The 27,003-nt window shown below is 39.1% G+C and overlaps 3 protein-coding genes and 1 pseudogene across 3 annotated transcripts; 1 reads left to right on the top strand and 3 right to left on the bottom strand.

Annotated features, from left to right (window-relative positions):
- Nucleotides 1–1,374: 1,374 nt before the first annotated feature.
- LOC107609465 (uncharacterized) lies at nt 1,375–5,193 on the top strand. The gene is made up of 4 exons (XM_016311456.3): nt 1,375–2,082; nt 2,706–3,191; nt 3,892–4,404; nt 4,818–5,193. Exons 1-4 carry the CDS (start codon nt 1,585–1,587, stop codon nt 4,899–4,901), a joined length of 1,581 nt encoding a protein of 526 aa, XP_016166942.1. The 5' UTR covers nt 1,375–1,584; the 3' UTR covers nt 4,902–5,193.
- A 1,443-nt stretch (nt 5,194–6,636) lies between these two features.
- On the bottom strand, nt 6,637–8,912 carry LOC107609868 (U-box domain-containing protein 1-like). Its single transcript, XM_016311920.3, has one exon. It carries the CDS (start codon nt 8,841–8,843, stop codon nt 6,789–6,791), a length of 2,055 nt encoding a protein of 684 aa, XP_016167406.1. The 5' UTR covers nt 8,844–8,912; the 3' UTR covers nt 6,637–6,788.
- A 6,786-nt stretch (nt 8,913–15,698) lies between these two features.
- LOC148550304 (uncharacterized) lies at nt 15,699–19,172 on the bottom strand (annotated as a pseudogene).
- A 1,177-nt stretch (nt 19,173–20,349) lies between these two features.
- Nucleotides 20,350–25,201, bottom strand: LOC107609265 (WD repeat and SOF domain-containing protein 1). The gene is made up of 17 exons (XM_016311151.3): nt 24,886–25,201; nt 24,716–24,805; nt 24,406–24,517; nt 23,971–23,998; nt 23,752–23,850; nt 23,566–23,635; nt 23,443–23,477; nt 23,284–23,358; nt 23,091–23,186; nt 22,417–22,480; nt 22,117–22,170; nt 21,899–21,984; nt 21,747–21,807; nt 21,588–21,652; nt 21,375–21,480; nt 20,883–20,971; nt 20,350–20,791 (listed from the first exon to the last, which is right to left on the bottom strand). Exons 1-17 carry the CDS (start codon nt 24,949–24,951, stop codon nt 20,629–20,631), a joined length of 1,359 nt encoding a protein of 452 aa, XP_016166637.1. The 5' UTR covers nt 24,952–25,201; the 3' UTR covers nt 20,350–20,628.
- Between the last annotated feature and the right edge of the window lie 1,802 nt (nt 25,202–27,003).

Here is a 27,003-nt window from a genome sequence, read left to right on the forward strand (position 1 = left end):
TTGATCTTGAGCTTTCTCTTCATTTCTTGCTTTAATAAGCTTGTGTTGATTTTTTTATGTCCATTTAATAACCGTTTCCTGAATTTCTGTTACATGTTTTTCCATACAAGGCAATATTGTAATATTTATTTAATATTTATATTTTTTATAAGTTCATTTGTATTATGTTTATGTAATTATGTTAATAAATAATAACTATGGTGTTTTAAAAACGGTTGTAAAAATTAAAGTAACATTTTTTATTATTTAGTAATATTTTTTTATAAAATGTATTAAAAAATTACTAAAATATAAAAAAAATGTGACTTTAATATTAACAAGATTTACATAATTATTATAACTACTAAAATTCATTTTTTTATATAATACAGTAACAAATATAAAAAATTCTTATAAGAAATATTAAAATGATAAATAGTTGAGAGTTAGTGGTTAGTAGGGGTAGTAAATGGGTCGAAATCCGTCGGGTCAGCCTGCGTAATCTGCCAAAAAAAGTAGATTAAACTTAAAATTTGAGATTGCCAAACTTAAAAGCCCGCCTAATTCGCACCACCTAATCTGTGGGTTTTGGCGGGTTTCGGCGGGGTAGGACGAGCTTCCTGCCGGACCAGGCATTTTTTTGTTAGGACCATTTTTTTTATAAATTTTTATGATGTTATTGATCTACAAGAGGATGAAGATGATAATTGAAGATGTTCTAAATTATATTTTGGATTATATTTTATGTTTGATTGATTATTAACTTGAAAATGTTTAATTATATGTGTTGGACAATGTTTGTTTTGTTTTAGATAATATTTATTTTATTATTTTGTTTCAAAAAATTTGGTTTATAATTATGTTTATTACGTATTTATAATTATAATGACTTTAATTTTTGTGAATTTAAAAATTATAATTTTTTTTGTCTTTAAAAATTATAAATTTATTGAAATGATTGTAAAATTATATATATTATTTGATATTTAATAGTTTATAAAAGTAAAGATTTGACGGGTTTGACCCGCCAATCCGTCGTTACGTGAAACGGAAAAGAAATTTAGAACTATCTCATTAGTCGGTACGGACTTTTGGCAGGATAGGACGAACTTCTCCATTTACTAACCATAGTGATTAGTAGATAAATATTTATAAAATTAATTAATAATATCACTAAAAATAATATAATTCTTTGATCATATAAAAATAGTAATTTCAATATATATTTATTATTTCCTTTAATTCTATCTCTAATTTTTTTTGTTAAGAAGTATGATAACTTATTTAAAAATAGTACACACAATAAACAAATACTCTTGAAAAAAAATGAAAAAGAAAAAGAAAAAGAAAAATTAGTAACAACCAATTAGTAATACTTTGAAACTTCTTTTTTATTTGGGCAAGTTATGATTAAAAAAAAAGAAAAAGTGAAGGAAATGGAGGAAGAAGGTGAATTGAATTAGCATCTACATCGCCGTCTTCTTGGGCAGCGTTTTACTCACAAAAACTGGAACACCCAACACACACTCAAATTCATTTTTCTTCTTCTTTCTTCCAACATTCAAAACAGAATCTCCAACACACTTAACTAAGCTCCCTCCATAAATGACAAACACAGAACCACACCCTCTCAATGACAATGCCGAACAAGAACTTGAAGAAGACGACGAACCAGAAGATGAAAAAGAACAAGAAGAAAACGAAGAAGAAGAAGACGTATTGCCGAATCTTCGAACCCCTCAGTCCGCAGCCTCGAAGCTCCACGAGCAGCGTTTCAAGGTCGAAACGCTGGCGCGGAGACTCTCGTCGGAGATGGTCCCAATCAGAGTCCACGATGTTCTTGTAAAAGGCAACACGAAGACCAAGGATTGGGTCATCGAAGCGGAGCTCAAGGGAATCGAGACTGCCACCACCATGCAGGACCTCATGCGTGCTTGCGAAGCCGCCATTGCCAGGCTCCAGGCTCTTGAAATCTTCGATTCTTGCAAGGTCAGGCTCGAGCCTGGTCCCAAAGAGCTTCCCAATACTGCAAACGTTGTCGTTGATGTAGTTGAGTCCAACAACACCGTTTCCGGCGAATGCGGCGTTTATACCAAACCCTCGGTATCTATTTGTTCTCATTTCTTGTTTTGGATTCAAGTTTCTAGGGTTATTTTACTTGCCCATGGATTTTTGGATGTTAGTGGCGTGTTTGCATTTGAGAAAATTGATGGCATGAATTTTGGATTTTAGAGAATTTACTGCAGAGATGATCATGTATGTAGGATTGGTCATATTGGTTGATGTTTAAGGCTTATTAATGTCAACTTTTGACATAAACAATATGTGTCAAGAATGTTTCATACTTTTTTGGTAGTGTCTAGAAAGTAAGCAGTAGAAATTTGTAAAACATTTATAAATACTTGAAAATGGTGTAAAGAAAAGGGCAGCCTGGTGCAAAGCATCCTAGTGCCACTTCAAAAATTTGGCATGCCTTTGTGTGCTGTTGAATAACCATGAAGATTTGATTTTCAAAATCACAAAATTCTATGATTACTATGTTTAGAACATTTTGTTAGAAGTTGTTTTGAAGTCATTTAAACACTCATTAGACTGACTTGAATTGTAATTTAGTGAACAAAATGATATAAATAATGTGTTGTTGGATATGCTGATTCTAATGAGGAAAAGATTCTAATGCATTCTTCTTTTCTTTCTCTTTGGGAATCATGCAATGATTTTTGTAGACTAGTTCTTGGACTCTTGAGTGTGCTCTGAAGTACAAGAACTTGTTGGGTTATGGTGATATATGGGATACTTCTTTGGCATACGGTGGCAGCCAAGCAACAGAGTTGAGCTTAGGGGTCTATGCGCCTCGAATTAAGAAACTGTTGAGCCCTATTGTGGCACGGATATCATTGATTTCCCAAGATTGGCAGGAGTTTTCTTCGTATAAAGAACAGTTACTGGGTGCTTCTCTTGGATTGATCTCCACAAAGCACCATGACTTGGTTTACACTCTTGGGTGGCGCACATTGACAGATCCATCACAAACATCATCCAGGTCTATAAGGAGGCAGCTTGGGCACGGTTTACTTTCATCTTTGAAGTATACCTTTAAAATGGACAGGAGAAATTCACCTATTAGGCCTACAAGAGGCTATGCTTTTCTCTCTACCACCCATCTTGGTGGTCTTGCACCAGATAACCGGAGTTTGCGGTTTCTCCGTCAGGTGTGATTAAATCCTTTTATTGTCTGTTGACTTATATGCTGCACTGCAAAAGTTTTAATTTGTCTGTTATTAATTAGACATGATAATCTTTCTATTGAGTGATAGTGATAGAAGAACTAGAAATTATTGGAATAATCTTGGTAGTATTCCTAATTGACATAGTTCGAGCATGTGGAACTATCTCCTTGGATTGAGAAACTATCAGAACCACTTCCCATATAAGATAATCTGCATTAGCATTTGTCTCTTGCTATCTCTGATGACATCATTCAGTTCAGATGATGTTGGTTGTCAAAACTAAAACTAGAGATGCTAATATATTTAACAATGTATTTGGTTAATTCAAATGGTGACTCTATCTTGAGATGATTGATTGCTTATGGTGCTATGCTTTTTCAATGGGTTCAGTATCTTGTTGATAGTGAGCTAGATTTTAGGATTTCATTTTGCTTAAATTGTCCACATAATAACTTCACTGCTGAGTGGTGGATGTGATATTAGGCCATAAGACATTCTTCCACCAGGATAAACCTTGATGACCAAAATAGTTTAACCTTGTTTTAATGGTAAAATAGTCAGAAATTGTCCACCAAGGCATACCTTCTGGATCTTCATATCTGTTACTTTATTTTATTTTTGTTGCCCCTTTTAAAATTCTTTTTTCTTAAGTAGCTCTGTAATATTTCCAGTTCTAATGCAGGAATTTGATGTTCGTTTTGCTGTCCCCTTTGGGTTTTATAATACAGCATTGAACCTTGGGATTTCTGCCGGTGCTGTTTTTCCATGGGGACAAGGATTCATGAACAAGACATCTCCACTGCCAGAAAGGTTTTATTTGGGTGGTGACTTCTCCCCAGTTTGTACCTTAGGAGGACCAACAACATTATGGGGCTTTAAAACTAGGGGGTTAGGTCCTACTGAACCACGGAGGCAAAGTAGGGATAGAGCTGATGGTAACAACAGTGATTCCCCTGGATGGGATTTTATAGGAGGAGATCTTGCTGTTACTGCATTTGCAGACCTATCTTTTGATCTTCCAATCAAGTGGTTGAGAGAACATGGAATCCATGGACATGTTTTTGCTGGTTCGGGTAATGCTGCCAAATTAACTCAGAATGAATATAAGCAATTCTCTGCTCGAAAGTTTGTAGAATCCTTTCGAACATCGGTCGGGTGTGGAATTGTTATTCCCACACGACTCTTCCGCCTAGAGGTCAGCTTCATTTTCAACCTCTATATCTAATTAAGAAGTAGGCCATGCTACTAAAAAATGTGGGGAAATATTGAAGTGAAATGCCAATGATAGACTGCAAAATGTATGGTGGGAAGGGAAATATATTTTTTAAAGAAATCTAGATACTTTAATTTCCCTTTCTCCCTCACTTTTCGCTCTGAGCTGAGCACTTAATACTTGCTTATAATATCATCTTCCTGAAAATCCGATCCGTCATCTGAACTTGCCGGGTGAAGTCACTTGACATTATTTCATATTTGAATTTATCATTGTAATTTAATGTATCAGAACTGGGAGATTAGCATTGTTCTTAATAATCGTTGATATTCTGCTATTTTAGTTGCTTTGTACCAAAACTTCTTAATCTCACCTGCACGATTCTTGTTTTTCAGGGTAACTACTTTTACATACTCAGGAAGCATGAACATGATCGAGGCAAGACTGGTTTTAGGTTCAGCTTCTCAGCTCCTTCATAATGCCTGAGATTCCTGTTCCTTCAATGTAATCTTCACTTCACACATGAACAGTTTGAATTTTCATTTTTTTCCCCTTTATCCATACAATGTCAGGAGAGGGCACTGTTCTATGATGGTTTCGGAACGTTTTTGGATTGGTTTTGCAGTTATAGTATCCCTTTTAGGGTTCATAATATAAGCCAAGCTCATTGCACGGCAAATGTGTACCAAGATTGGCATGTTTTGCTCTAGGACTTGATTGTCATTCAGAATTCACAAACTTTAGAAGTGCATCTTTTTTCTCCCTTTAAAATCATGTTACATACAAGTTATTCAGTTGTTAAGACAACGCTGTCATTATAGCATCATTTAATTCAAAACAGGTTGGGAAACAAAAGGGTTATCTGCCATCAATCAGCCAATTTTAGTTTGTTGTTTCAATCTTTCTATAGTGGCAAGTTAGGCACGAGGATAATTGCTGATCCAAAATTCCATTTTCCTCACAGAAAATTATACAAACATCACCATCATTAAAATTATATTAAAAAATTGATTCATGAGATACAAAAACTATTGAAAATCCTTTGATTTTTTGTATTAAAAATTATACAATTGTGGATTGAATCATATGTCACATATATTTTTCTATGGGAATATGGTCTGTTTCAATTTAAAATTGTGTTTACTAAGACTCCCATCTTGTTCCCAAATATTGTGAAACTTATGAAATTTGGTATAATAGTCATATTTATGCTTGTTGTTCAACTCTGATATGCTGGTTTGACTGTAATAAAAAATAAAATGAATTAATAATAATAAAGCTAGGGTATTAATTATAAAAATGTTCCTTTTTTAGTTACTTTTGAATTTCATATATATCAAGTTATGAAATTTGTGAAAATTTTAAACTCAAATATAACTTGTAATTATCAAAAATACTATATACACACTAAAAATTAATTATCATATATTTATATATAAATATATATGACATTTATTTATTTATTTATTTATTTATTTTTACACGCACCATAATTGATTAATTATATATAGGAAACATTTAAAATAAGTACACGTATTATATTCTTTACAATATAAAACATTCACAATTACACACTTTTCATGTTTTTCCCTTACACCTTTTATTGAAATATTGGTTATGACTAATGGCAACTTTGCAGATAAGTACAAGTAAATTGGGTGTAATTGTAAAACCCCATACATCAAAATCTCTGGCAAGCTATATGGATGCAATGGTGAAAAGTTAATTTAATTTTTCATATAAAAAAAAAAGTTGTATTATATATACCTGTTTTTCTGTATATTGAATCGACTTTTTTTTTTTTTTAAATTTTTAGATGGGTGTAAAAAACTAAAATCAATTATATCATATATACACTATCTAGTAAGAGGTGTCAAGTGATAAAAACAAATTAAAAAAAAAATTGTCTTTGAAATTTATCAAAAATATTAACAATAATTTTAAGTTTTAATTTTATCACAAAAATTTTTTATTTACATCAAAAATATTTTTGCTAGCTAATTTTTTAAGAAGTTTAAGATCAATTTAGCAATAATTTTACAAGAACAACCTTTAACACAAGTAAATCGAATATAAAATTCTATCATTGGCGATCAGAAATACATTTGATGTAAAATGAAAATTTTTAGAACAAAATTAAAATAAAATAATATTTAATAAATTTTTAAAATTTTTTCCAATTTTCAGTGCTAAAAAAAGCGTGGATAACAAGTGTTTACTAAAGAAATGTGATTGAATCCAACAAAGAAATTAAAAATGTTTTGACAACTTTGTAACTAAGTGATCTAAGAATTATTTGCTAGTGAAAAATCATGGTAACAAACTTATAAGAATGACAAGAAGAATATACAAAATACATGTATGAATCAAAGAGAATGATGAGGCTGAGAGCAGCATCTATTGAGCAACCTTAACAATGCATCAGCCTTCCTTCTAGCTCTCAATGAGCCATGAGCAGCCAAGCTTTGAAGCGACGGCACGCTCCTTGGATTCGCCAGCAACCGCCGCGCAACCACCTCGGTCTCTTCCTTGCACAATCCTAGAAGAAGTGTTATAGAATTTTCCTTCCCTTTGACTGATCCAAATCTTAGAAGATCAATGAGAAGTGGCACCAACTCTCTACTATTCCTTATTTCTTTTAGTCCTTGTGAGCATCCAAGTAACAAAGCAAGAACTGATAATGCATCATCAGTAATGCTAGCTTTATCATCCATTAGCAATTCAATAAGCACATCAACTGCACCAGAACTCACAATTATTGATTTGTTTGGATTGTACACTGCAAGGTTGAATAGTGCAGTTGCTGCATCTCTTTTCCCAACTGGTGTGCCTTCTTTCAAGAGTAGGACTAATGCAGGAACCGCCCTCGGCCGCGCTCCGATTTGAACCTTGCATTCATCTAACATACTCAAGCTGAATATTGTTGCTGCAGCATTCTCTCTGGCTTCCATTGTTCTCCCTTGTTCTAGAACTTGGACTATTTTGTCCACTGCGCCGGCCGACATGAGCAGAACCTTGTTGTTATCATAGATTGATAGGTTGAACATGGCAGTCACTGCATGTTCCTGGATTCTTGGATCATGTGATCCAAGTAGTGTTACCAGAAAAGGAATAGCACCTACCTCAGCTATGATTCGCCGGTTGTCCATGCCGGTTTTCGCGAGTAAACGAAGCTCATAGGCAGCTTGTCTTTGTGTGTCAGCTGAGCCTGTTGCCAATTTTCCAACCAGAAACTCTGCTGTCATTTTCACAGCATCTGCAGCCGCTTTGTTGGCAGAGATGTGATCAATAGCGCCGTCATTTGAGTTCTTCTTATTGCTCTTTTCCTCGGAAACAGAAGAATTAGGCTCATTCAATGGAACATTGTTGTCATAGCACCATTGCTGAACAAGACTTTTCAGTGCATAATTTGGTATCAGAGCAGTGTGGATTAGCCTCTGTCCACTTTTGGGGCAAGTATGGTGGCCAGAGTTTATCCACTGCGCAATCGAATTTCGATCATATGTGTGGCCGGATGAAACAATCACAGGATCTCTCATTAAGTCAAGCGAAATTGGGCAGCGAAATTCGTCAGGAATTGACATGGATTGAGAAGATGAAGAGCTATCATTGACTTTGTTGTACAAATATGAACAAGATTCTTTCTTACTTTCTTCATTTTCTCCATCTCTGAAAATCATTGATTTGGAATAAGAAACAAGAGATATGAGGTTGTTTATGTTTGACACAACCACTAGTCCTCCTGTTCCTGCTTGATTCTGAGCTTCAATCTCCAACTTTGAAATTTCTATATCATAATCTGATATAGTTCTCAAACCAATGCTGCTTAACAGTTCTTCCATTTTACCAAAATCCATATAGCCCTTGTTCTTCTTGTTTTGCATCATGTTGTTGGCCATTACTTCTAGAAGCATTTCTCTTCTTTGGAGCTCTCTAGGATCAATGGTTAACTCGGCTCGCTTCGCTTGTTTGTGAAGAAGATCCACTTGCTCCCTTATATCTGCAGTTATGTTGAGCAATCTAAGAGGCAAGATATCAAGGGCTCTTCCCATCTCTTTAACAAGAACATAGAATTGGTTTGAGATGAATTCTAACTGAATCAGGCCCCAAAGGGTGCTTGCATCTTTGATTTCTTGGATCAAAACCTTACCCCTTGTGATCACTGATAAAAGCTCAGTGAAGCAAAGAGTTGAAGAAGGAGGGAGTGGTGTTTCTGCCTCTTGAATCTCTTCAAACAATGAAGAGAGAAGCTTGATCCTCCTTATCATGGATGAGACATTCCTCATTTGCACAAATGGAAGCTTCTCTATTGAGACAACTTCATTGGATATGTGAACCAAAGAATCTAACAATGTCTCAGTTGGTAACAATCCTGGTGAAGAGATAGTCATAGTGGATAGAGTAAGAGCATCACAATCCATAGTTGTTCCTCACATTATAAAGCATAAATGTTTATGATCATTCTTAGTGTTATGGTTGACAAAGTAATAAGCTTGTTAATTGGATTTTAAATAAAATATAATAATGTCAAGCGTTGCTGAATGAAATTCATGGGACCTTGACTCTTTCTGTTTGTCCAATTATTGCTAAGGACAAGAAGGAAAAGACATTGGAGGAGACTTGAGGATTCATATGTTGCTGCCATTTGGAGGATTTTCCTGCCTTGCAACATTTTCTTATTCAAGCCTTAGATATTTTAGTTTATTTGATGAGCCATGTCAAACATATAATTTTCAATTGTTTTCTTTACTTAGGGATATTTTTGTCCTATCTCACAAATGAATATCTGCAACTTGACTATTCAATTTCAATATAGATGTGTACATTCTTTTGGAAAATAATTTTATAACATCAAATTTATATTTATAGTTAATTCTCTTCAATATATTTTGGTGTAGTCGTTGCTCTAACAGATAAACTCTTCTTGTTCCCCATAGGTTTTGTTTGGTAATAATAAAATATTAAGAAACACAAATCTATTTAGAAACTAGAATACAAGACGTACAAAAACAAACTCTGATAATTTAGTTTTTTTTATCCATAAAAAATCAGAACTTTAAGTCTTATATTAGCATAGAATAAATTTCTACTTTATAATATTAAAAAACATCACACTTTCCATGGTTGTATTAAAAATAAAATAAAATATATTGTGATTGCTGAAAGCCTAAACGGCTGATTCTAAATCATTCTACCTTACCCCTATAATTTCTAATATAATTTATAGAATGATATTATATGTATTATTTTTATACATATTTTTTGTATGTTTTTTATTTTAATATTAAAAATGATTGATAATGAGAACAAAAATAAAAATTGTCTTTTATATCATTAAAAAATTTGTAAAGAAAAGTATGAAAAAAGAATGATGCAAACATTATTTTTCTAATTTATATTATGACACTTTTGTCTTTTGTGCAGAGTCCATTGTGACTTGTGAGTTGTGACATCCACAAAGAATAATGCCTCAACCGAATGTGCCTAGCATTTACACCCATATTAGATACTATAAGCAACACAAAGGGTTGCTAACAAAAATAAATATCTGGCTGTCATAACAGATTAGCATTCCATTTTTTAAGGGATAACAAATAATATTGGTATGCAATTCCTTGTAAGCTAGTAACCACAATAGTAGATTCGTTCCACATTTCGGCAAACATGAAGTGGCTATATACTATATAGTAAACACTATAATGAATTCTTCAAGTTTAAAATTGATTAAAAAAGGTCAGCTTTAGATTTTGCTCATCATTGTAGCAAAAGGACACCTTAAGCTGCTTCCTCTGACTTTGAATAGGCCAAATTGCCTCCAGTTCTATTATAAAGTTTTTTATAATCATAACTTGTCACAATAAAGTGAAACTAATGTGTGCTTAGTAATGTAAGTGCGTGTGCACGTGTAACAAAGATATGTAATTTCAAAATAATTAAAAAATAACATGATATATAAATTTCATCAAGCAAATGTACAAATCCTACGACAATAAATTAGAAAATTGTACAAGATGTCTCTGGTACGGGTGGAGAGATGGATCGGGAACCTGTGGGTTGAGGCGGATGCCGGATTATCTGATTGGAGCAATGGGGGGTGGTACCTGCAAAGACACTCCGACGCTCAAGTCAGAATGGATCTAAGAGGTAGAAGGTGTGAGGAATGAATGAATACCTGTAGGGACTTTGGTCCTCTATTTATAGGTAATGGAAGTTATCTTATCTTTTCTTGTTTGGCCAAGATAGGGAAGACGTTTGATTTCGAAAGTCGGTTAGGAGTTCTAGAAGGCCGGTTTTGGGCCTTCTAGAAGAGAGAGGCGGGTTGGACCCGTGGAGCCGGGTTTGGGTCTAACCTTGAGTCCGGGATCCGAGGGCTGGATCCGTAACAGTTGCCCCCGCAGCGGGAGAGCGAGCAAGGTCGGTCTGTCGCTGGGAGATGTGGCTTTGGCCGCGGGCTAGGTCTTTAGTTTTTTCTCGGGCGGTCGTTGGATTCTTCGAAGGGAGGTCGTTATCTCAGCTTTTGGCCTTGATGATCGCGCTGAAGGTTCGTCTGGCCGTTTTGGTCTGACGCGACTCTTCTGTATCCACTGCGTCCGTTGCGTTCTTCGAGGCGTGCTTTATTAGTTTCTTTTTTCGAGGGGCATTTAATGTGAGGGGACGTTTTCCTTTTTTGCCCTTACGCGCCTTTCATTGCATAGGGCTATTTGTGTCTTTTGCTGTCCCTTTTAAAAACCGTTTTGGTTTTACTCTTTGCTTGCTTCGTTCGTTTTGTTTCACTTTCGCTCTCTCTTTCGAAACTGTTCTTTTCCTGTGTGGTGTTTTTGGTGTTGCTTGGAGGTGGAGCTTCTGTTTCTTAGCTTTTTCTCAGGCTTTTTCTGCGTTGTCAGGTTGGTTTTTCTCTATTTTTTCTTGTTTTTCACTTTTGTGATGTTCGTTGTTCTGTATTTTCCATGCATTGTTCTTGCCATTTTCCTTTTTGCGCTGTGTTTTTGTGTTTTGGGTGGTGGTATTTGTGCCTTGAAGGGGCTGAGCACCGCCGTGTTGGTAGTCGTGGTAGGTTTTTTTCTTGCTTCTGCGTAGGGTTAGTAGGCTGATGGTGGTGCTCCTCCCTGTTTTAGGTATGCACTGGCGGAGAAGTGAGGGTGTAGGTGCCCCGATAGCCCCTTCTAGGGGCGTCCCTGCTCGCTACACTTGGGTGACTAGCGATGTGTGGGGCGTTCCGTCACGGATGACGGAGGATGATCTTCAAAGGCTCCGTGATCAGGGGGTGATTTGTGGTGGTGGTGATGAGGAGAGACAGTATGAGCTCGTCCTCCCGGATGCCGACGAGCGCGTTTGTTACTTGAACCTCCATTCGCCCACTGTGCCGGACTGGATGTGGGTTTACGAGTCGATGTTCACTCGGCTCGGCGTGCGGCTTCCCTTTTCGCCATTTGTTTAGGAGCTGCTGAGTCGGTGTTCCGTGGCGCCGTCTCAGCTTCACCCGAATAGTTGGGCAGCCGTTCGATCTTTTGAGCTTGTGTGTCAATATCTCGATCTCCCGGTTTCTGTTCATGTCTTCATTTTTCTTTTCTTATGTACTCTTCCGTCTAAGGAGGGGAAGCATAAGAAAGGGTATATGTCGTTCCGGGCTCAGCCTCATCGCCGTATTTTTTGTTTGTTTGAAGACTCTTTTCATGGTTTTAAGAGAGAGTACTTTAAGGTGCGCCCCGTCCGGGGGCATCATCCATTTTGGTTGTCGTTAGAGGGCGTGTGCCGGTTTCCGACCTATTGGAATTTCCGTGCCGGGCCTTCGGTTTTGACTAAGGTTACTTATGATGGTCTGTCTTCCGAGGATAAGGACATTGCCAGTGTCTTGTGGCATTTGTTTGGCGACCGCCCATTAAATCCTCGAGATGTCATGGGGGATCCTGAGGCTTGTCGGACGTATATTGGTGTGTGGCTGTCTCTTTTTTGGTTTTCATGTTTGTTTTCCCGTTTTTGTAACTTGATTTTTCTTTGGTTTCTTTTAGTTGAGATGGCTGGTGGTTTGACTTCCTTGGCATGGCTGAAGGCGGCGATGGGTCGGGAGGAGGGATCGTCGTCTCCTGCTACCCCTGTCTCTAATCCCGCCGTGGACTCTCAGGCTATTTCTCAGGAGGTGGTTTCGTCGGGGGTGAGGGCCGATGCTCGGGCTTCGCCTGGTCCCGTGAATTCGCCTGAAGTTGTCGTGGTCACAGCTGCCGAGGCTTCTCGGAAGAGAAAGAGGCCTGAGGAACCTAGCAGCGAGACTTTCGAGGAGGAGGGTGTTGTGCCCAGTGTGATGGATCGACGTTTTGATACTTCGGGGTTCATAGATCAGCACCTGATGCCGGGCACAGAGCCGTTTTTTGATGATTGTGATGTTTCGTTCCAGGCTAAGTCGGTGTATCGTGCCCTCCTCCGATCTGCTGTTGTTGTTCGGAAGGCTGAGCCCGTGATGGCTCAGGTTGGTTTGTTGGACAAGAAGCTCCGTCATTCGCAAGCTGAGGTGGCTAAGTTGAAAAAGCAGCTCGAGGCTGCCGAGGTAGCGAGGGAGAAGGCAGTGAAGTCTTCCGAGGAAGCCGGGGCGGAGATCCTCCGTCTGTCCGAGGTTGAGACTTCGCTTCTTTCCCAACTGGGCGAGGAGCGGCAACGGGCTTCCGACGCGGGTTCTCAGGCTGCCGTGTTTCTTGGCGAGTTGGAAGTTTTGAAGGCCGAAGTTGCTGCCTTGAAGAAAGAAAAGACGGAGCTGTTGGCTGATGCTAAGGGTGCGATCGCTGCCACCGAGGAGACGATGAGGGCTCAAGCCTTGGTGTTGGCTCCGGGTGTGGACGTGTCTGTGATGGGGGGCTTTCAAGACCGTCCGTGATGGCCGAATTGTCGACCTTGAGTAGTTTTATATCTTGTGTTTTGAATTTGCTTTGAACTAAGTTTTTGCTTTGGGTATTTGGTCGTGGGCCGTGTAACCGTGAACTCATTAGCTTTAAACTTCGTTTAATGATTTTTGGGCCGTTCGGGCCTCTTTTTGTATTCTGTTTTAAGCTGTTATGTTTTTTATTTTGTTCCCTGTTTGGAGTGAGCGGACCGTCGTGAGGTCGGTTTTTCATGGATATCCGTATTTCGGGCCTGGGGGTCATCGGTTCCCCAGTGGTGGCCGTATTTTTGTTCCGTATTTGGGATACTTTTAAAAAGGAAAAAGAAGATGGAAATAGCTTAATGGAATTTTATTGATGGTTGGGCCTCGTTAAAACCCTCCGTCTATGGCGGGAAAGAGTACTCGAGATTGTTACTTAGGCAAATTCTGAAATTTAAAATTGTAAAAGGGGAAGATAAGTAAAGGAAAGACATAATAAAAAAAAGGGTAACCTAGGGAGGTCGGTCTAAGTGTAGTATCGTCGTAAGTTGGCGGCGTTCCACGTCCTTGGGACTTCGTCGCCGTTAAGCCGTTCGAGCTTATATGCTCCCTTTCCGATTGCCGCCTTGATTCTGTATGGTCCTTCCCAGTTGGAGGTGAGTTTCCCCTCTCCTGGGGTTGGGAGACCGATGTCGTTTCGTCGTAGGACGAGGTCGGCAGCTGCGAATTCTCGCCGGATGACTCCGTTGTTGTATCTTAGGCTGATTCTCTATTTTAGGGCTAGTTCCCTAAGATGGGCTATGCTTCTTACTTCGTCAGTGAGGTCTTGTTCTACTTCTTCGTTGTTACCCCCGATCATTCTCCGTGGACTGGGGTCTCATATCTCCACTGGGATAACGACCTCCGTGCCGTATGTTAATCGGAAGGGGGTTTCCCCGGTGGCCGTTTGGGGGGTCGTGCGGTACGACCATAGGACCGATCCGAGTTCGTCCACCCATAGTCCTTTGGCTTCGTCGAGCCGTTTCTTGAGTCCTTTAACTATTATTTTGTTTGCGGATTCCACCTGTCCGTTTGTTTGGGGGTGTTCTACTGAGCTAAAACGGTGGGATATGCATAGTCCTTTTAGGAATTCTCTGAATTTTTTGTCAGCGAACTGGGTTCCGTTGTCCGCGATGACGATCTCAGGGATCCCGAATCGGGTGATGATCTGTCGCCAGAGGAATTTTCGACATTGGGTTGCCGTGATAGAGGCCAGGGGCTCGGCCTCGATCCACTTGGTGTAGTAGTCTATGGCGACGATGAGGTATCGGAGTTGGCCGGGTGCCGTGGGAAAAGGTCCGACAAGGTTGATCTCCCAAGTGCCGAATGGCCGCTCTGCCGATATGATGCTGAGCTGGTGTGGGGCTGCTTGGTGGATATTGGCGTGCCTTTGGCATTTGTCGCAGTTTTTTACTAGCTGCGCGGAGTCCCGGATGACCGTGGGCCAGAAGTAGCCGGCCCGGATGACTTTTTGGGCAAGGGTTTTACTTCCGACGTGGTGGCCGCAACAACCTTCATGGATTTCGCGGAGTATGTACTCTGTGTCCCCAGTTTCGACGCATTTGAGCAAGGGTTGCGAGAATCCGCGTTTGTATAATTGTCCCGCAACGACTGTATAGTTGGCCGCTTCCCTTTTTGTCCGTTTTTCCTCTTTGGGGTCTTCGGGCAGTGTTCCTTTGAGGAGATATTGTAGGATGGGGTAGGTCCACGATCCTCGGTGTAAGAGTGTTAGATAGGCGTTAGCCGTCATGGATATGGATGGTGATTTGACGACTTCCTGAATTAGCGATTTGTTGCCGTGTCCTGGTTTAGTGCTGGCTAGTTTAGAGAGGAGGTCGGCCCTGGCATTACGTTCCCTGGGGACGTGCCGTATGGTTACGTGGTTGAATTCTTCCTTTAGTTTGTTAACTTTGGCAAGGTATTGTTGTAGCAGGAGATCTCATGTTTGGTAGTCTCCGTTAATTTAGGAACTGACTACTTGTGAATCCGTATTTATTTCCAGGACCTTTGCTCCGATTTCTTTGGCTAGGGCTAAGCCTGCCAGGAGGGCCTCATATTCTGCTTGGTTGTTTGAGACTGGGAATTCGTATCGTACTGACAGTTCGATCACGAATCCGTTTTGACTTTCGAGAATGACTCTGGCACCTCCGGAAGTGACGTTCGAGGAGCTGTCAACGTGTAGTTTCCATGATTCGGGGGTGGAGTTTCCCGGCGTCATCTCGGCGATGAAGTCGGCCATGGCCTGTGCTTTGATTGCATATCGGGGTTCGAACTTGATATCGAACTGGGATAGTTCGATGGACCATGCTAGCATTCTTCCTGCTAAATCGGGTTTTTGTAGTACCTGTTTAACTGCTTGGTCGGTTTGAATTGTCACAGGGTGGGCCTAAAAATATTGCCACAGACGTCGGGAGGCCGTGAGGAGGGCGAAGGCTAGCTTTTTCAGGCGCGAGTAGCGAGTTTCCGTGTCTTGTAGGACCTTGCTTATGAAATATATGGGTTTTTGTTCTTTCTTCTCGTTTTCGCGGATGAGTGTCGCTGCGAGTGCTTCTTCTGTTATGGAGAGGTATAAGTAGAGAGTCTCCTCTGTTTGGGGTTTGGCGAGGACTGGTGGTTCCGCTAGGACTTTCTTGAAATGTTGGAATGCTTCTTCGCATTCTGCTTCCCATTTAAAGGGGGTTGCTGTTTTCATCAGTCTGAAGAAGGGGATTGCCTTTTGGGCCGAAGCTCCGAGAAAGCGAGATAGTGCTGTCAATCGGCCGGTGAGCTTTTGGATGTCGTTTATGTTTTTTGGGCTTGTCATCTCAAGGACGGCGCGACATTTCTCTGGGTTGGCTTCAACTCCACGTTGTGTGATCATAAAGCCGAGGAACTTCCCTGCCTCCATTCCGAAGGCGCATTTTGTCGGGTTGAGTCGCATTTGGTGCTTTCGTAGGGTGTTCATTATGACCTTGAGGTCGCCGATGAGTTTTTCGCCGGAGTCGGTCTTGGCGAGCATGTCGTCTATGTAGACTTCTAGTTTTGTTCCGGACAGGTTTTGGAATATCTTGTTAACGAGCCGTTGGTAGGTGGCTCCGGCGTTCTTCAAGCCGAAGGGCATGACTGTGTAGCAGTACGTTCCATCAGGGGTGATGAATGCCATTTTTTCTTCGTCGGGTCGGTGCATGGGTATTTGATTATAGCCGGAGTATGCGTCCATGAAGCTGAGATATCGATGTCCGGATGCGGCATCCACCAACCCGTCGATGTTTGGCAGGGGGAAGGCATCTTTTGGACAAGCTTTGTTGAGGTCTATGTAGTCGACGCACATTTGCCACTTCCCGTTGGACTTTTTTACTAGTACGACGTTTGCTAACCACGTCGTGTAGGGTAGTTCTCGGATGAAGTTTGCTTCGAGTAGGGCTTGTACTTGTCTCCTGACCTCGGTTGCTTGGTCTGACGACATTTTCTGTCTCCTTTGTGCCACGGGTTTGGCCTTGGGATCTACGGCTAGCCGGTGAGACATTAGGTCGGGGTCTATCCCAGGCATGTCGGCTGGCGTAAAGGCGAACAAGTCTCTGTTTTGTTTCAAAAATTGGGAAAGGTCTTCTTTAAGGTCATATGGGAGGTTCCTGTTGATGAAGGTGTATTCGTCCTTGGTTTGTCCTACTTGTAGTTCTTCCATGTCGCCTTCCGATTCTGGCCTAGGTTGGCCGTCTTGTCGGGCGTCTAGGTCGGCTAGGAATATCCCAGCCGCGTCGCGGGATTTTTTCCGCAAAGCCAGGCTGGTGTTGTCGCATTCTGCCGCGACTTTTCGGTCTCCGTGGATGGTCCCAATGGAGCCGTCTTCCGTTATGAATTTCATAAGAAGATATTTGGTGAAGATGATGGTCGAGAAATCATTGATTGTTTTTCTCCCGAGGATGACGTTGTAAGCGGTGGAGTCTTTTAGGACCACGAATTCAGATAGAATTGTCATCCTTTGGTTACCTGTCCCTATGGTGAGGGGGAGGGTGATGAAACCTTCTGGTTTGAGAAAATTTTCCCCGAGTCCCGTGACGCCGTTGCGGTGTGTTTGGAGATTTTCGTTGCTGAGCCCGAGCTTGTCGAAGGCTCCTCGAAAAAGGATGTTAGAGTCTGCGCCGGTGTCCACCAGTATTCTCCGGACTAGTCCCGTTCTGATTCTTGCCGAGATGACGAAAGGGGCGTCTTCAGCCGAGGTGCCGTGCTGGCAGTCCTCGGGTAGGAAGGTTATCATTTTGCCGGTGGTATTGGTTGGAGCTTGGTCTCTGATGGCCAGGACTTTGAGGTCCTTTTTTAATGTTGTTTTCGATTTGCCTGACACGTCCTTGCCTGTGATAACGTTCACTATTATGGTTGGGTCGTCTTCTGGGCTTTCCCTGGGGGTTTGTTTTTGTGTCCTCGGGTTGCGCCCTTCTCTTTCTGGCGACCTGTCTCTTTCCGCGCGTTTTGGTTCTCTGATGATTTTGGCGAACTCTGGGAGTTTGCCGTCCCTTATGGCTTGTTCGAGGGCGTCCTTAAGGTCAAAACAGTCTTGTGTCCTGTGCTCGTATCCTCGGTGGTAGTCTCAATAAAAGGTTTTGCTGCCGCCCGTTCTTTCTTTAAGTTGCCGAGCTTTTGGGATGATATCTCTGTCCGCTATTTGGTGGTATATCTCGGTAATTGGAGCTGTTAGGGGTGTGTAACTAGAGAATTTGCCGATTCTGGGTGGTCGGTTTGTGTTTGTTGGCTTAGGGTGGTCCCTCTGATTTTCTCTAGGTGGTGGGTTATGCCGGGGTGCCGAACTGCCGTGCTGGGTGTTGCCGTGTTGCCGTTTATTGGCAGCGACGACCTGGCTGACTTCCTCGTCATTGATGTAATCTCTGGAGACGTTCTGGATCTCGTGCATGGTCCATACTGGTTTGGTGGTAAGGTGTTTGCGAAAATCTTCGTTCATGAGCCCGTTGGTTAGACAAAGGCTTGCGACGGAATCCGTGAGTCCGTCGACCGTTAGGCATTCATCGTTGAAGCGGTCGAGGTATTTTCTTGTAGATTCGTCTTGTTTCCGTGTGACCCCTAGTAGACTGATGGGGTGTTTGGCTTTAGTGATTCTAGTTGTGAATTGGGCCATGAACTTTCGCAAGATGTCGTGGAAGCTGGTTATGGACCCGTTTGAGAGGGCGTTGAACCACTTGATTGCTGGCCCTGCTAGGGTTACCAGGAAAGCTCTGCATCGGACCGCGTCGGCTGCTCCTTCTAGGTTCATTCTGGCCTCGAAGGCCGTTAGATGTTCCTGGGGATCTTTTGTTCTGTCGTACTTCATATCCGTGGGTTTATCGAAACCTTTGGGGAGTTTTGCTTTTAAGATCCTTTATGTGAAGGGGGTAGCTCCCATTATCGTGTGGTCGTTCCTCGTGCGCTTGGTGTCTCTGTGTCGTCGGTCGTCTTCCGTGTGAGCGGGGTCGCGGGAGATACTGCGGTCGTATCTTTTGTTGTGTCGCCGTTCTGGTGATCTGTCGCGTCTTTGACCGCGCGAGGTGCTTCTATCATGCCTTTTGGCGTGTCGCCGTTCTGGCGATCTGCCGTGGCGGGATCTGGATTTAGAAGTCGCGTGACTTTCGTTTCCGGTGATGTGTTTTTCTTTTGCGGCGTTCCGGCCTTCGAGTTCTTGTACTCGGTGGCAGAGCTCCTGGATTATTTGGGTCGATTTTTCCAGGTTCTCGGGATGCCGGGTTTTTGTGATTATAATAGCGTCTTCTTTGTTATGGATAGCGCTTGCAATCCTTCTGTGGAGTATGGCTTCTTGGTTTTCAGGGGTAGGGTTCCGCGCTCTGGAGTTGTCTTGATGGCTGACGGAATGTTCTTCAAATTCGTCCGCCATTCCGACTCAACCGGCGTAATGTCCCCACAGACGACGCCAATGTACAAGATGTCTCTGGTACGGATAGAGAGATGGATCGGGAACCTGCGGGTTGAGGCGGATGCCGGATTATCTGACTGGAGCAATGGGGGTGGTACCTGCAAAGACACTCCGACGCTCAAGTCAGAATGGATCTAAGAGGTAGAAGGTGTGAGGAATGAATGAATACCTGTAGGGACTTGGGTCCTCTATTTATAGGTGATAGAAGTTATCTTATCTTATCTTGTTTGGCCAAGATAGGGAAGACGTTTGATTTCGAAAGTCGGTTAGAAGTTCTAGAAGGCCGGTTTTGGGCCTTCTAGAATAGAGAGGCGGGTTGGACCCGTGGAGCCGGGTTCAGATCTAACCTTGGATCCGGGATTCGAGGGCTGGATCCGTAACAAAAATAAACAAGGAAAAGTCAATATTAAATTAGATAATTATGTCTAAATGCAATATTACAAATTTTATTTACCTTTAAATTCTTTTTTTTTTATATTATAGAAAAGCTTATGCATACAGAAAAGGGGAAAGGAAATAAGAGATTATAATAATATTGATGCATATTGCATTCATACTTTTTCTACAAGGCCAAGATTAGGGGTGTTATCGGTTTGGTTTGGTTCGATTTTGGATCAAAAACTAACTAAATCGATATATTCGGTTTTTACAGACACACAACTGTTCAGTTTGCTGTTTTTACCACAATCGAACCGAACCAACAGTAGTTTAATTTGATCGGTTTTTTTGGTTTTTAATTCCTAATGAGCAGAATATGAATCACAATAATTAGAGGTTTAAAATAGTCAATAAACTGAAATAATAAGAATATATCACATCCAAATTCAATACATTTTTTATTGGTAAAGGTTAAAATGATTAAAATATTAAAATGTATGCATATCTTTAGTTCGATTTGGTTCGGTTCGATTTCTATCGAGCCAACCGAGAACCAAACCAAACCGATCGATTTTGTAAAGAAAAAAACCAAAAAAACAATTTTTTTCGGTTTTCAAGCCAGTTGTTATAATTTTCGATAATTTTCGGTCCGGTTCGATAACTTACACCCCTAGCCAAGATAGTCTATTTGTAACAAAATAAATATAATCATTTTATATTTGGCACATATATAGTTTACTGGGTCCTCAGAACTCCAATGTAGTAAAACATTGTCTAAAATTAATCTCCTTTTTTCATGTTAAAGCGTTTTACATGTCCAAGAGAGCATGATGCTTTTCGTAAGTGTTGAGTGTTACCAAGTCCAATAACAAACCAAAATTTCTTTGCCTTGTGACTGAACTGCAAGTGGCAACATCACAAAACTATAACCTATTGATTTACGATCTGAGACATACATAGAACCTCCCACATCAGTGTTACAACATTCTTTAAAGATATCTGCTTGATCTTTAATATGAACCACTCGCCAATGAAAACCTTACTCAACTTCTTTGATAATTCTTCGTCTCCGTAGTGGTTGCGTCGTAATGCTCCCTGGTGCACTGTGAGCTTTCCTCCTCTCTTCTTTTCTTTTCCTGGCATCTACCATGGCACGCATCAAAGCAGCAGCTTTGTATATTGGCTTGGGCAAGTGCCTATGCCTGTTAAGAAAAAGAAAAGAAAATAAGAACAAAGTAGAAAGTATTGCTTGTCAGCAGTTGCGGTTCACAAAATTGTTTGATCAAATCTTACCTAGCAATACGCTTAACTTCAGGCAGGTGCATATAACGTTTCTTAATGGCTGCATGATACTCATGCTTCTTCCGTTCCCTTGGGAGAACCTATATCATGAACACAACATTATAATCCTCAGGAGGGAAGGGTCTTACAATAGGAATAAGTGGCCAAGATGCTCCACAACTAGAGATGACAGCTTTTGACATAAAAATAGAGAACGACTCATCAATGAAAATCAACTACGCCATAAGTAGATCAACTAAACTAGACCTTGTGATTTTGGATGCGAAATTATCACAACAATGGATCCTTGAGCAGGAATGTGGTGTGTATCTCAAATAAATTTTCCTTTTTTAATGGGGGGAAAAAGAAATAAAAAGAGATCCATACTCAAGTGTAAACGAAGAATCATATAGGCAGTGACACAAAATATATTTTCCATAACGCAGTGGTTTATGGCTGGATGCATCTATGAATTTGATAGTAGATGTACAGAAGTAGTCTTACAACTCCAAGTTGTTCTGATGCCTTAGCCTTCCAAAGCCTGAGATTAGTATCATCACTTCCAGATATCACGTAACTTCCATCACCACTGAACTTGACACAGAATACCCTGATAAACAGAGAAAAATATCAACCTTTAGTGACCTCTATACAAAAATAAATAAATAAAAATAAAAAATAACTACCCTCAATTCAAGATTTATAAACTACACAAACCTTTGCATTCTCTTAGTATGATAAATCTCCCTGCTGTGACCACTGTTATAATAGAAAAGCCTCACCTGGAAAAGACCAATAGTTGAAGCATAAAAATATAGTTAGGTAACAACATAAGTCAAAGGACAAAGGATTAAAATGAAGTCCAAGTGAACTAACTGTTCTGTCATACGATCCAGTCACAAATTCTCGACCAGTCGGTGAATAGTCAATGTCCATCCTGTAGAACAAAATATGAATATTATGGTTGATAAATTCTAGAATTATGAAAGCGAAAAAGATAGTAAATATTTAGGGAACATTGATCTCACACTGCAGAAACATGATCCGAATGAACACATTTGGCTTCATCTAACTTTCTAGCATCATAGCTATAGCAATTTCCATCTTCATTTGCCTGCATGGTAATGCAATTTGTCCATAAGAATACAAATAATAATTGAAAAGACAGAATTTCAAAAACAGAGATAAATATTTTAGACAATAATGGCTTAAAAAAACACTGGTTAACTTCATCTCATGAACTTACAGCTGTGAAATTTATTGGTTCCATTGGGTTCCATGCTATCGAATTTGTTTTGGTCTGTCACATAGGGAAAAAAGGTCACTATAGTCATGAACAAGTAATTTGGATAAAAATGCAAACAGAAAGAACAAATATGATGATGATAGCAAGAATGCAATAGAGAATTACCAATGATATAGTCTACTGTGAAGTAAGTAAATAAGAGAATAAGTTACTAAAGTAAAGTAAAATTGATTGCTCGACTTAGGAAAATGAAAATCTACACCTGTGTTGAAATTAAAACTAATTATACAGAATAATTACCATCATTATCATTTTTGTCACTGGAGTAGCCATACGTAGATCGTATAACATTATACCTCGGTCACTACAATAATAAAACAGGTTAGACAAATAAATAACTCATGATAAATTCAAACTCAAACATTACATATGCAGACGGGCAGGAACTCATGCATCGTGTTGGGGAAACAAGTAAAATGACCCAACTACTTATGTTCTAGCATGGGATGAATCATACAAGTCCTTTGAAATCTTGCACAACATCCAAGGCGAATGAAGTAGATAGTATAACTTTACTTTAAAATTGTGACTATTTTATATCATCCATACAAGTCCACTGTTCTAAAATCACTTTAAAACCTCATTTCAAACAATAAATTCTTCCCACTGCAATTCTGTCAAAATTGAAACAGAACATACCCAAGTTCTCAGTAACAGGGTTTAGATAATAGAGATGGAATATCGCAATAAGAATATTGTATTCAAACAAGCAGATTATCAAGTTAATAAATACTAGAGAGAGAGAAAAAAAATCAACATGAATGGCAAAAAATAAGCAAAGCAGAAAACAGAAGCAAAAAGAAAAAAGAAGGGTAAAACAGATAAGGACATTTACAAGGAAAGGGGGGGATTTTGAATTTTAATTATTGATATAAACAATTACTGAATGGTTATCTATGACGATTCCCACATACCTAGCAGATGCTACTAGGAGATTTGGTTCTCCGGGATTAAACCGAACCGAAATTACTGAATCTGTTCCCCACTGAAAACTGTTTATAGGCTCAGATCTGCAATATGAAAGACAAACCAATAAAAAAAAATTCTAAAGGGAAAAAAGATTAAGAAAATGGGTAAGTTCTTTGTCCGAAATAAATAAACTGATACCTGTTGTGATTCCATATATCTACTTGGGCACCAGCTGTGGCAAAAAGTTCACCATCCCACTGGTGATCAACAGCCCTAAACATTCAAGAGCAAGCTACACTTAAAAATAATATTAAAACAAGTTTCAATGTTTTCCTGGTGAATCACACCAATACTTACAAAAATGCATTCTTCCCAACATGAACACTTGCTGGCTGCAGAAGAGTGTTTGCAAAATTGTGTGAGGAAGAATAACCGGTGAGAAAGGAGTAGGAAAAATTAATCTGCAGCATAACATCTTACCTCTACAGAATTCTTAGTTGAGTGACCCAACTCCATAAGATTATCAACAGAAGTATTCCAAAGTCTAACACTGTACTCCAAAACAAAAAATGCAGTTTCCATCAGAAGAGCTAACCATTGAAGTTAAATGTTATAGTCATGATAGCTTAATAGGATTGGATAAAAGATTAAAACGGTTGATCTTACGTGCAATCAGTACCACATGACACAAGCATGCGCCCATCTGTTGATACAGTCAAGCCTCGGACAGCACCTTGATGACCAGGAAACTGACAAACTGTGCGCCTTTTTCATTGATAAATAGAATCAACACAAAAATATTTAGATACAATGGGTACAGTCATAGGCTAATTGATTAGAAAATGCAGACAGAAACAGAAAAATAAATATAAGAAACCCTATTACCTGGAAGCTATATCCCAGAGACGAATATCTGCACATACAGCAAAGATAAATGTTACTTGTTCCCAAAATATAAGCAACCCTCCTCTCATTTATCATAGTTTGCATACGAATTTAAGACGTAAAATCAATTAAGCGTATTCTAAAAGGAAAAGTTATGATGCATTACTTAACAACTATATCAAAGGAAAATCGATCTTAAAACCAGCAAAACTGACAGAGACAGACATAATTGTAAAGAACAGATGCATTACTATATTGGGAAAAAATTGTATTATATAAAGCACTAATGTGTAGAAGATTCTTCACAATCAGAATTCACTCTTGCTGTTTCTTTCAATAGCCCAAGAGCTAGAAGCATAAATTTTCAGCCAATTTTTCCCATACAATGGAACATTCATATACTCATGAGAAAGAAATAAGGAAGAATTGAAGTACCTCCATCCATTGCACCAGAAAATATCCATTTCAATTGGGTAGGATTCTTGGCCATACAGGAAACCCCATCTATATGCCCATCCATTGCACCTATAAACGGTCTTGCAAAAATCTACTCAACCAACAAATAAGAAGGAAAAGAAAAAAAAAAATAAGAGACAAAGTAAAGCCATATGCCATAACTCTTTATGTTAGTTACACACATCAAAGCCATCTCAAACAACTCAAATTAAAAATAGAAAAAAAAAAATTCGCGTTCAACTATCATATATTCTCGAATTAATTGAAAGAAAGAAAAAGAGAGGCGAACCTTGTCCAACTTGACAGCATTGAGAGCACGGACATACTCAACAGCTTTCTCTTGAGTACGAAGGTTGGGATCGTAGTTGCGGAATACCCTCTTCAATAATAACAAGAATGTTAGGTTAAATAGTGAATGAGAAAGGAAAACAAATAACAGTTTATTGAAGAAGTGAATACCTGAAGATCTTGGCTTCGTTCCCGGGTGAATTCATCAACAGAACGAGATATAACTTTGACCTTCATTCTTCTGCAATCTGTCTAATCTAATAAAGCAGCAGGTAAAACAATAACATTAACAGCACTCTATCTATGTTCCCCAGCGAGCTGAAGAAGCAGAGACAGAAACCACGGCGACGGCGACGGCGAATGCGACTGAGAGAACAGACGGCGGCCGCTCACGACGAAGGGTGGAGTCTGCTAATTTTTTAGCCTGCTGCCGCTGTCGAGGGTTTAAGCGGTTTTTTATTTATTAAATTATTTTGGTCTGGATTTTTTTATTTTTGTTAACAGTTATTTCTTTTTATCTTTTTCTTTTTTTTTTTTGTCAGGGAGTGGTTTGGTTTTTTTTTTGGACGGTGCCCAGCCCACAAGGCCCAGAGTACAACAAACGGATGGACCACCCTACCCGCACCTGACCCGGAAAACCAACGCACCCAGTCCCCTTAGTGCGCCGTTCCGACTCCAAGGCCAACGCAAGCTTCGTTTATCAATTGATTCAATTCTCTCAGAAAAGGAGGAGGTTGAGAAGGTGCTCCTTTTTTTTTTCTTGGTCAGAGAAGGCTTCAATCATGTGAAAATTTGTTGGCCTAGCCCAATAAAGGGAGGGGGGGGGGTGAATCGACTAAAGGGTGATACTTGCCAGTTGGACCCAAAACAATTTGATAGCCTTTAATTTCTTTTAGTGGTCTCTGCACTATCTTTCAATCCAAAAAATCAAGGATTAATTTATTACGAATCTTAACTTTAATTTTTATTAGTTTGCAATTTTGCATATGAGTGAAAAAGTTTGGTTCATTATGAAATATAAACTAATTTGATATACACACTTTAATTTTAGAGATTAAATTGAGCTTTTTAATACAATTCAGAAGCCAATTTAAATCGCTTACAATGATAACATACACATAGATAAATAATATTGCGATACATAATACCAATTTGACACGTAAATAAATCATGTTATGATATACACATCAATATATCACGTTAGTACGCTATTAATTGAAATAAAAATTTAAGTTCGAATTAAAGGTAATTGAAAATTTAAAAATCCAAATTTAAGATTTGAGTTCTAAAGTGAAAATTTTGTGTGGTCAATCTTTTCACAATTATATGACAATCACTTTCCAAACAAAGAAAAAAAATCAAACAGTTTGTACAAACAAGTTATAAATTTGGTAAAGTAGCCAATCATCACTTGCTAGCCTTTGTTTTAACCCTTACACATGAGAGTAGCTTTACTCAAACATCTTAATTAGGAGCAAGAACAAAAAAAGGAATATGAGTGTTTCTTCAATTTATGAATGATACTTGTCCATACTTCTGTTTATAGAATATGAGTTCAGTTTACCTTTTTTAATAGATAATCTATATTTAAAGTTGGGTCTAGCAAAATCGGTTCAATAATATTAAGTCCAATTCATAAAATCTAATTTTGTGGATCGGATTGACTCCGACATGAGTTTTTAAAACCCGTAATCGACCTAACTTGAGAAGCAAGGCAAGTGCTCCTCTCATTACTTTGGTGATAACTATCTTTAACATGGGAAATAACTTCTCATACGGTAAAAAAATAATCACCTATAATTCACAGAAGTCATCTCCAAAAAATGACTAAATCTTACATTGTTACTTTATAAATACCCCAACACATATATATTTGAGCGAATATATTTTTCATACAAAATCTAATAAAATTCTTGTTAACTTAAGTATTGGAATTATTTATATTTTTGTAGGTATTTTACCATTGTCCAGACTTAGATGTTGAAACCCTTATCTACTCCAATACGTAAGTCAAAATTATTACTTAAAAATATTTGGATCTCACATCTATATCCAAAATTATTACCTTAGAACAATACTAAATATAAATTATCCTTTGATATTATTACATGTGAACTGTATATATTAAAAAAATTAACATGATAACTATAAAAATTTCATTGTTAATTGTTAAAATAGTCAAGATACAATATTATTATTCTTTTAAATAAAAGAAAAATATTATTAAAAAGGAGAAAAGGATATTATAACATGAGAGGATGACTGGATAAATATGGTTCTCACATCACA

The sequence above is a fragment of the Arachis ipaensis genome, chromosome B7, assembly GCF_059453495.1.
Source record: "Arachis ipaensis isolate K30076 ecotype BB chromosome B7, ASM5945349v1, whole genome shotgun sequence".
NCBI classification, from domain to species: domain Eukaryota; kingdom Viridiplantae; phylum Streptophyta; class Magnoliopsida; order Fabales; family Fabaceae; genus Arachis; species Arachis ipaensis.

Bases quoted from the DNA above. Each gene is read 5' to 3' on its own strand.
- LOC107609465 (XM_016311456.3), top strand. From the start codon at position 1,585: ATGACAAACACAGAACCACACCCTCTCAATGACAATGCCGAACAAGAA. The intron at 2,083-2,705 runs GTATCTATTTGT...TGATTTTTGTAG, and splicing joins GCGTTTATACCAAACCCTCG to ACTAGTTCTTGGACTCTTGA. The intron at 4,405-4,817 runs GTCAGCTTCATT...CTTGTTTTTCAG, and splicing joins CACGACTCTTCCGCCTAGAG to GGTAACTACTTTTACATACT.
- LOC107609868 (XM_016311920.3), bottom strand. From the start codon at position 8,843: ATGGATTGTGATGCTCTTACTCTATCCACTATGACTATCTCTTCACCA.
- LOC107609265 (XM_016311151.3), bottom strand. From the start codon at position 24,951: ATGAAGGTCAAAGTTATATCTCGTTCTGTTGATGAATTCACCCGGGAA. The intron at 23,478-23,565 runs GTAAGATGTTAT...ACTCTTCTGCAG, and splicing joins CAACTAAGAATTCTGTAGAG to CCAGCAAGTGTTCATGTTGG. The intron at 20,792-20,882 runs GTAAGATTTGAT...TTTTCTTAACAG, and splicing joins GAAGTTAAGCGTATTGCTAG to GCATAGGCACTTGCCCAAGC.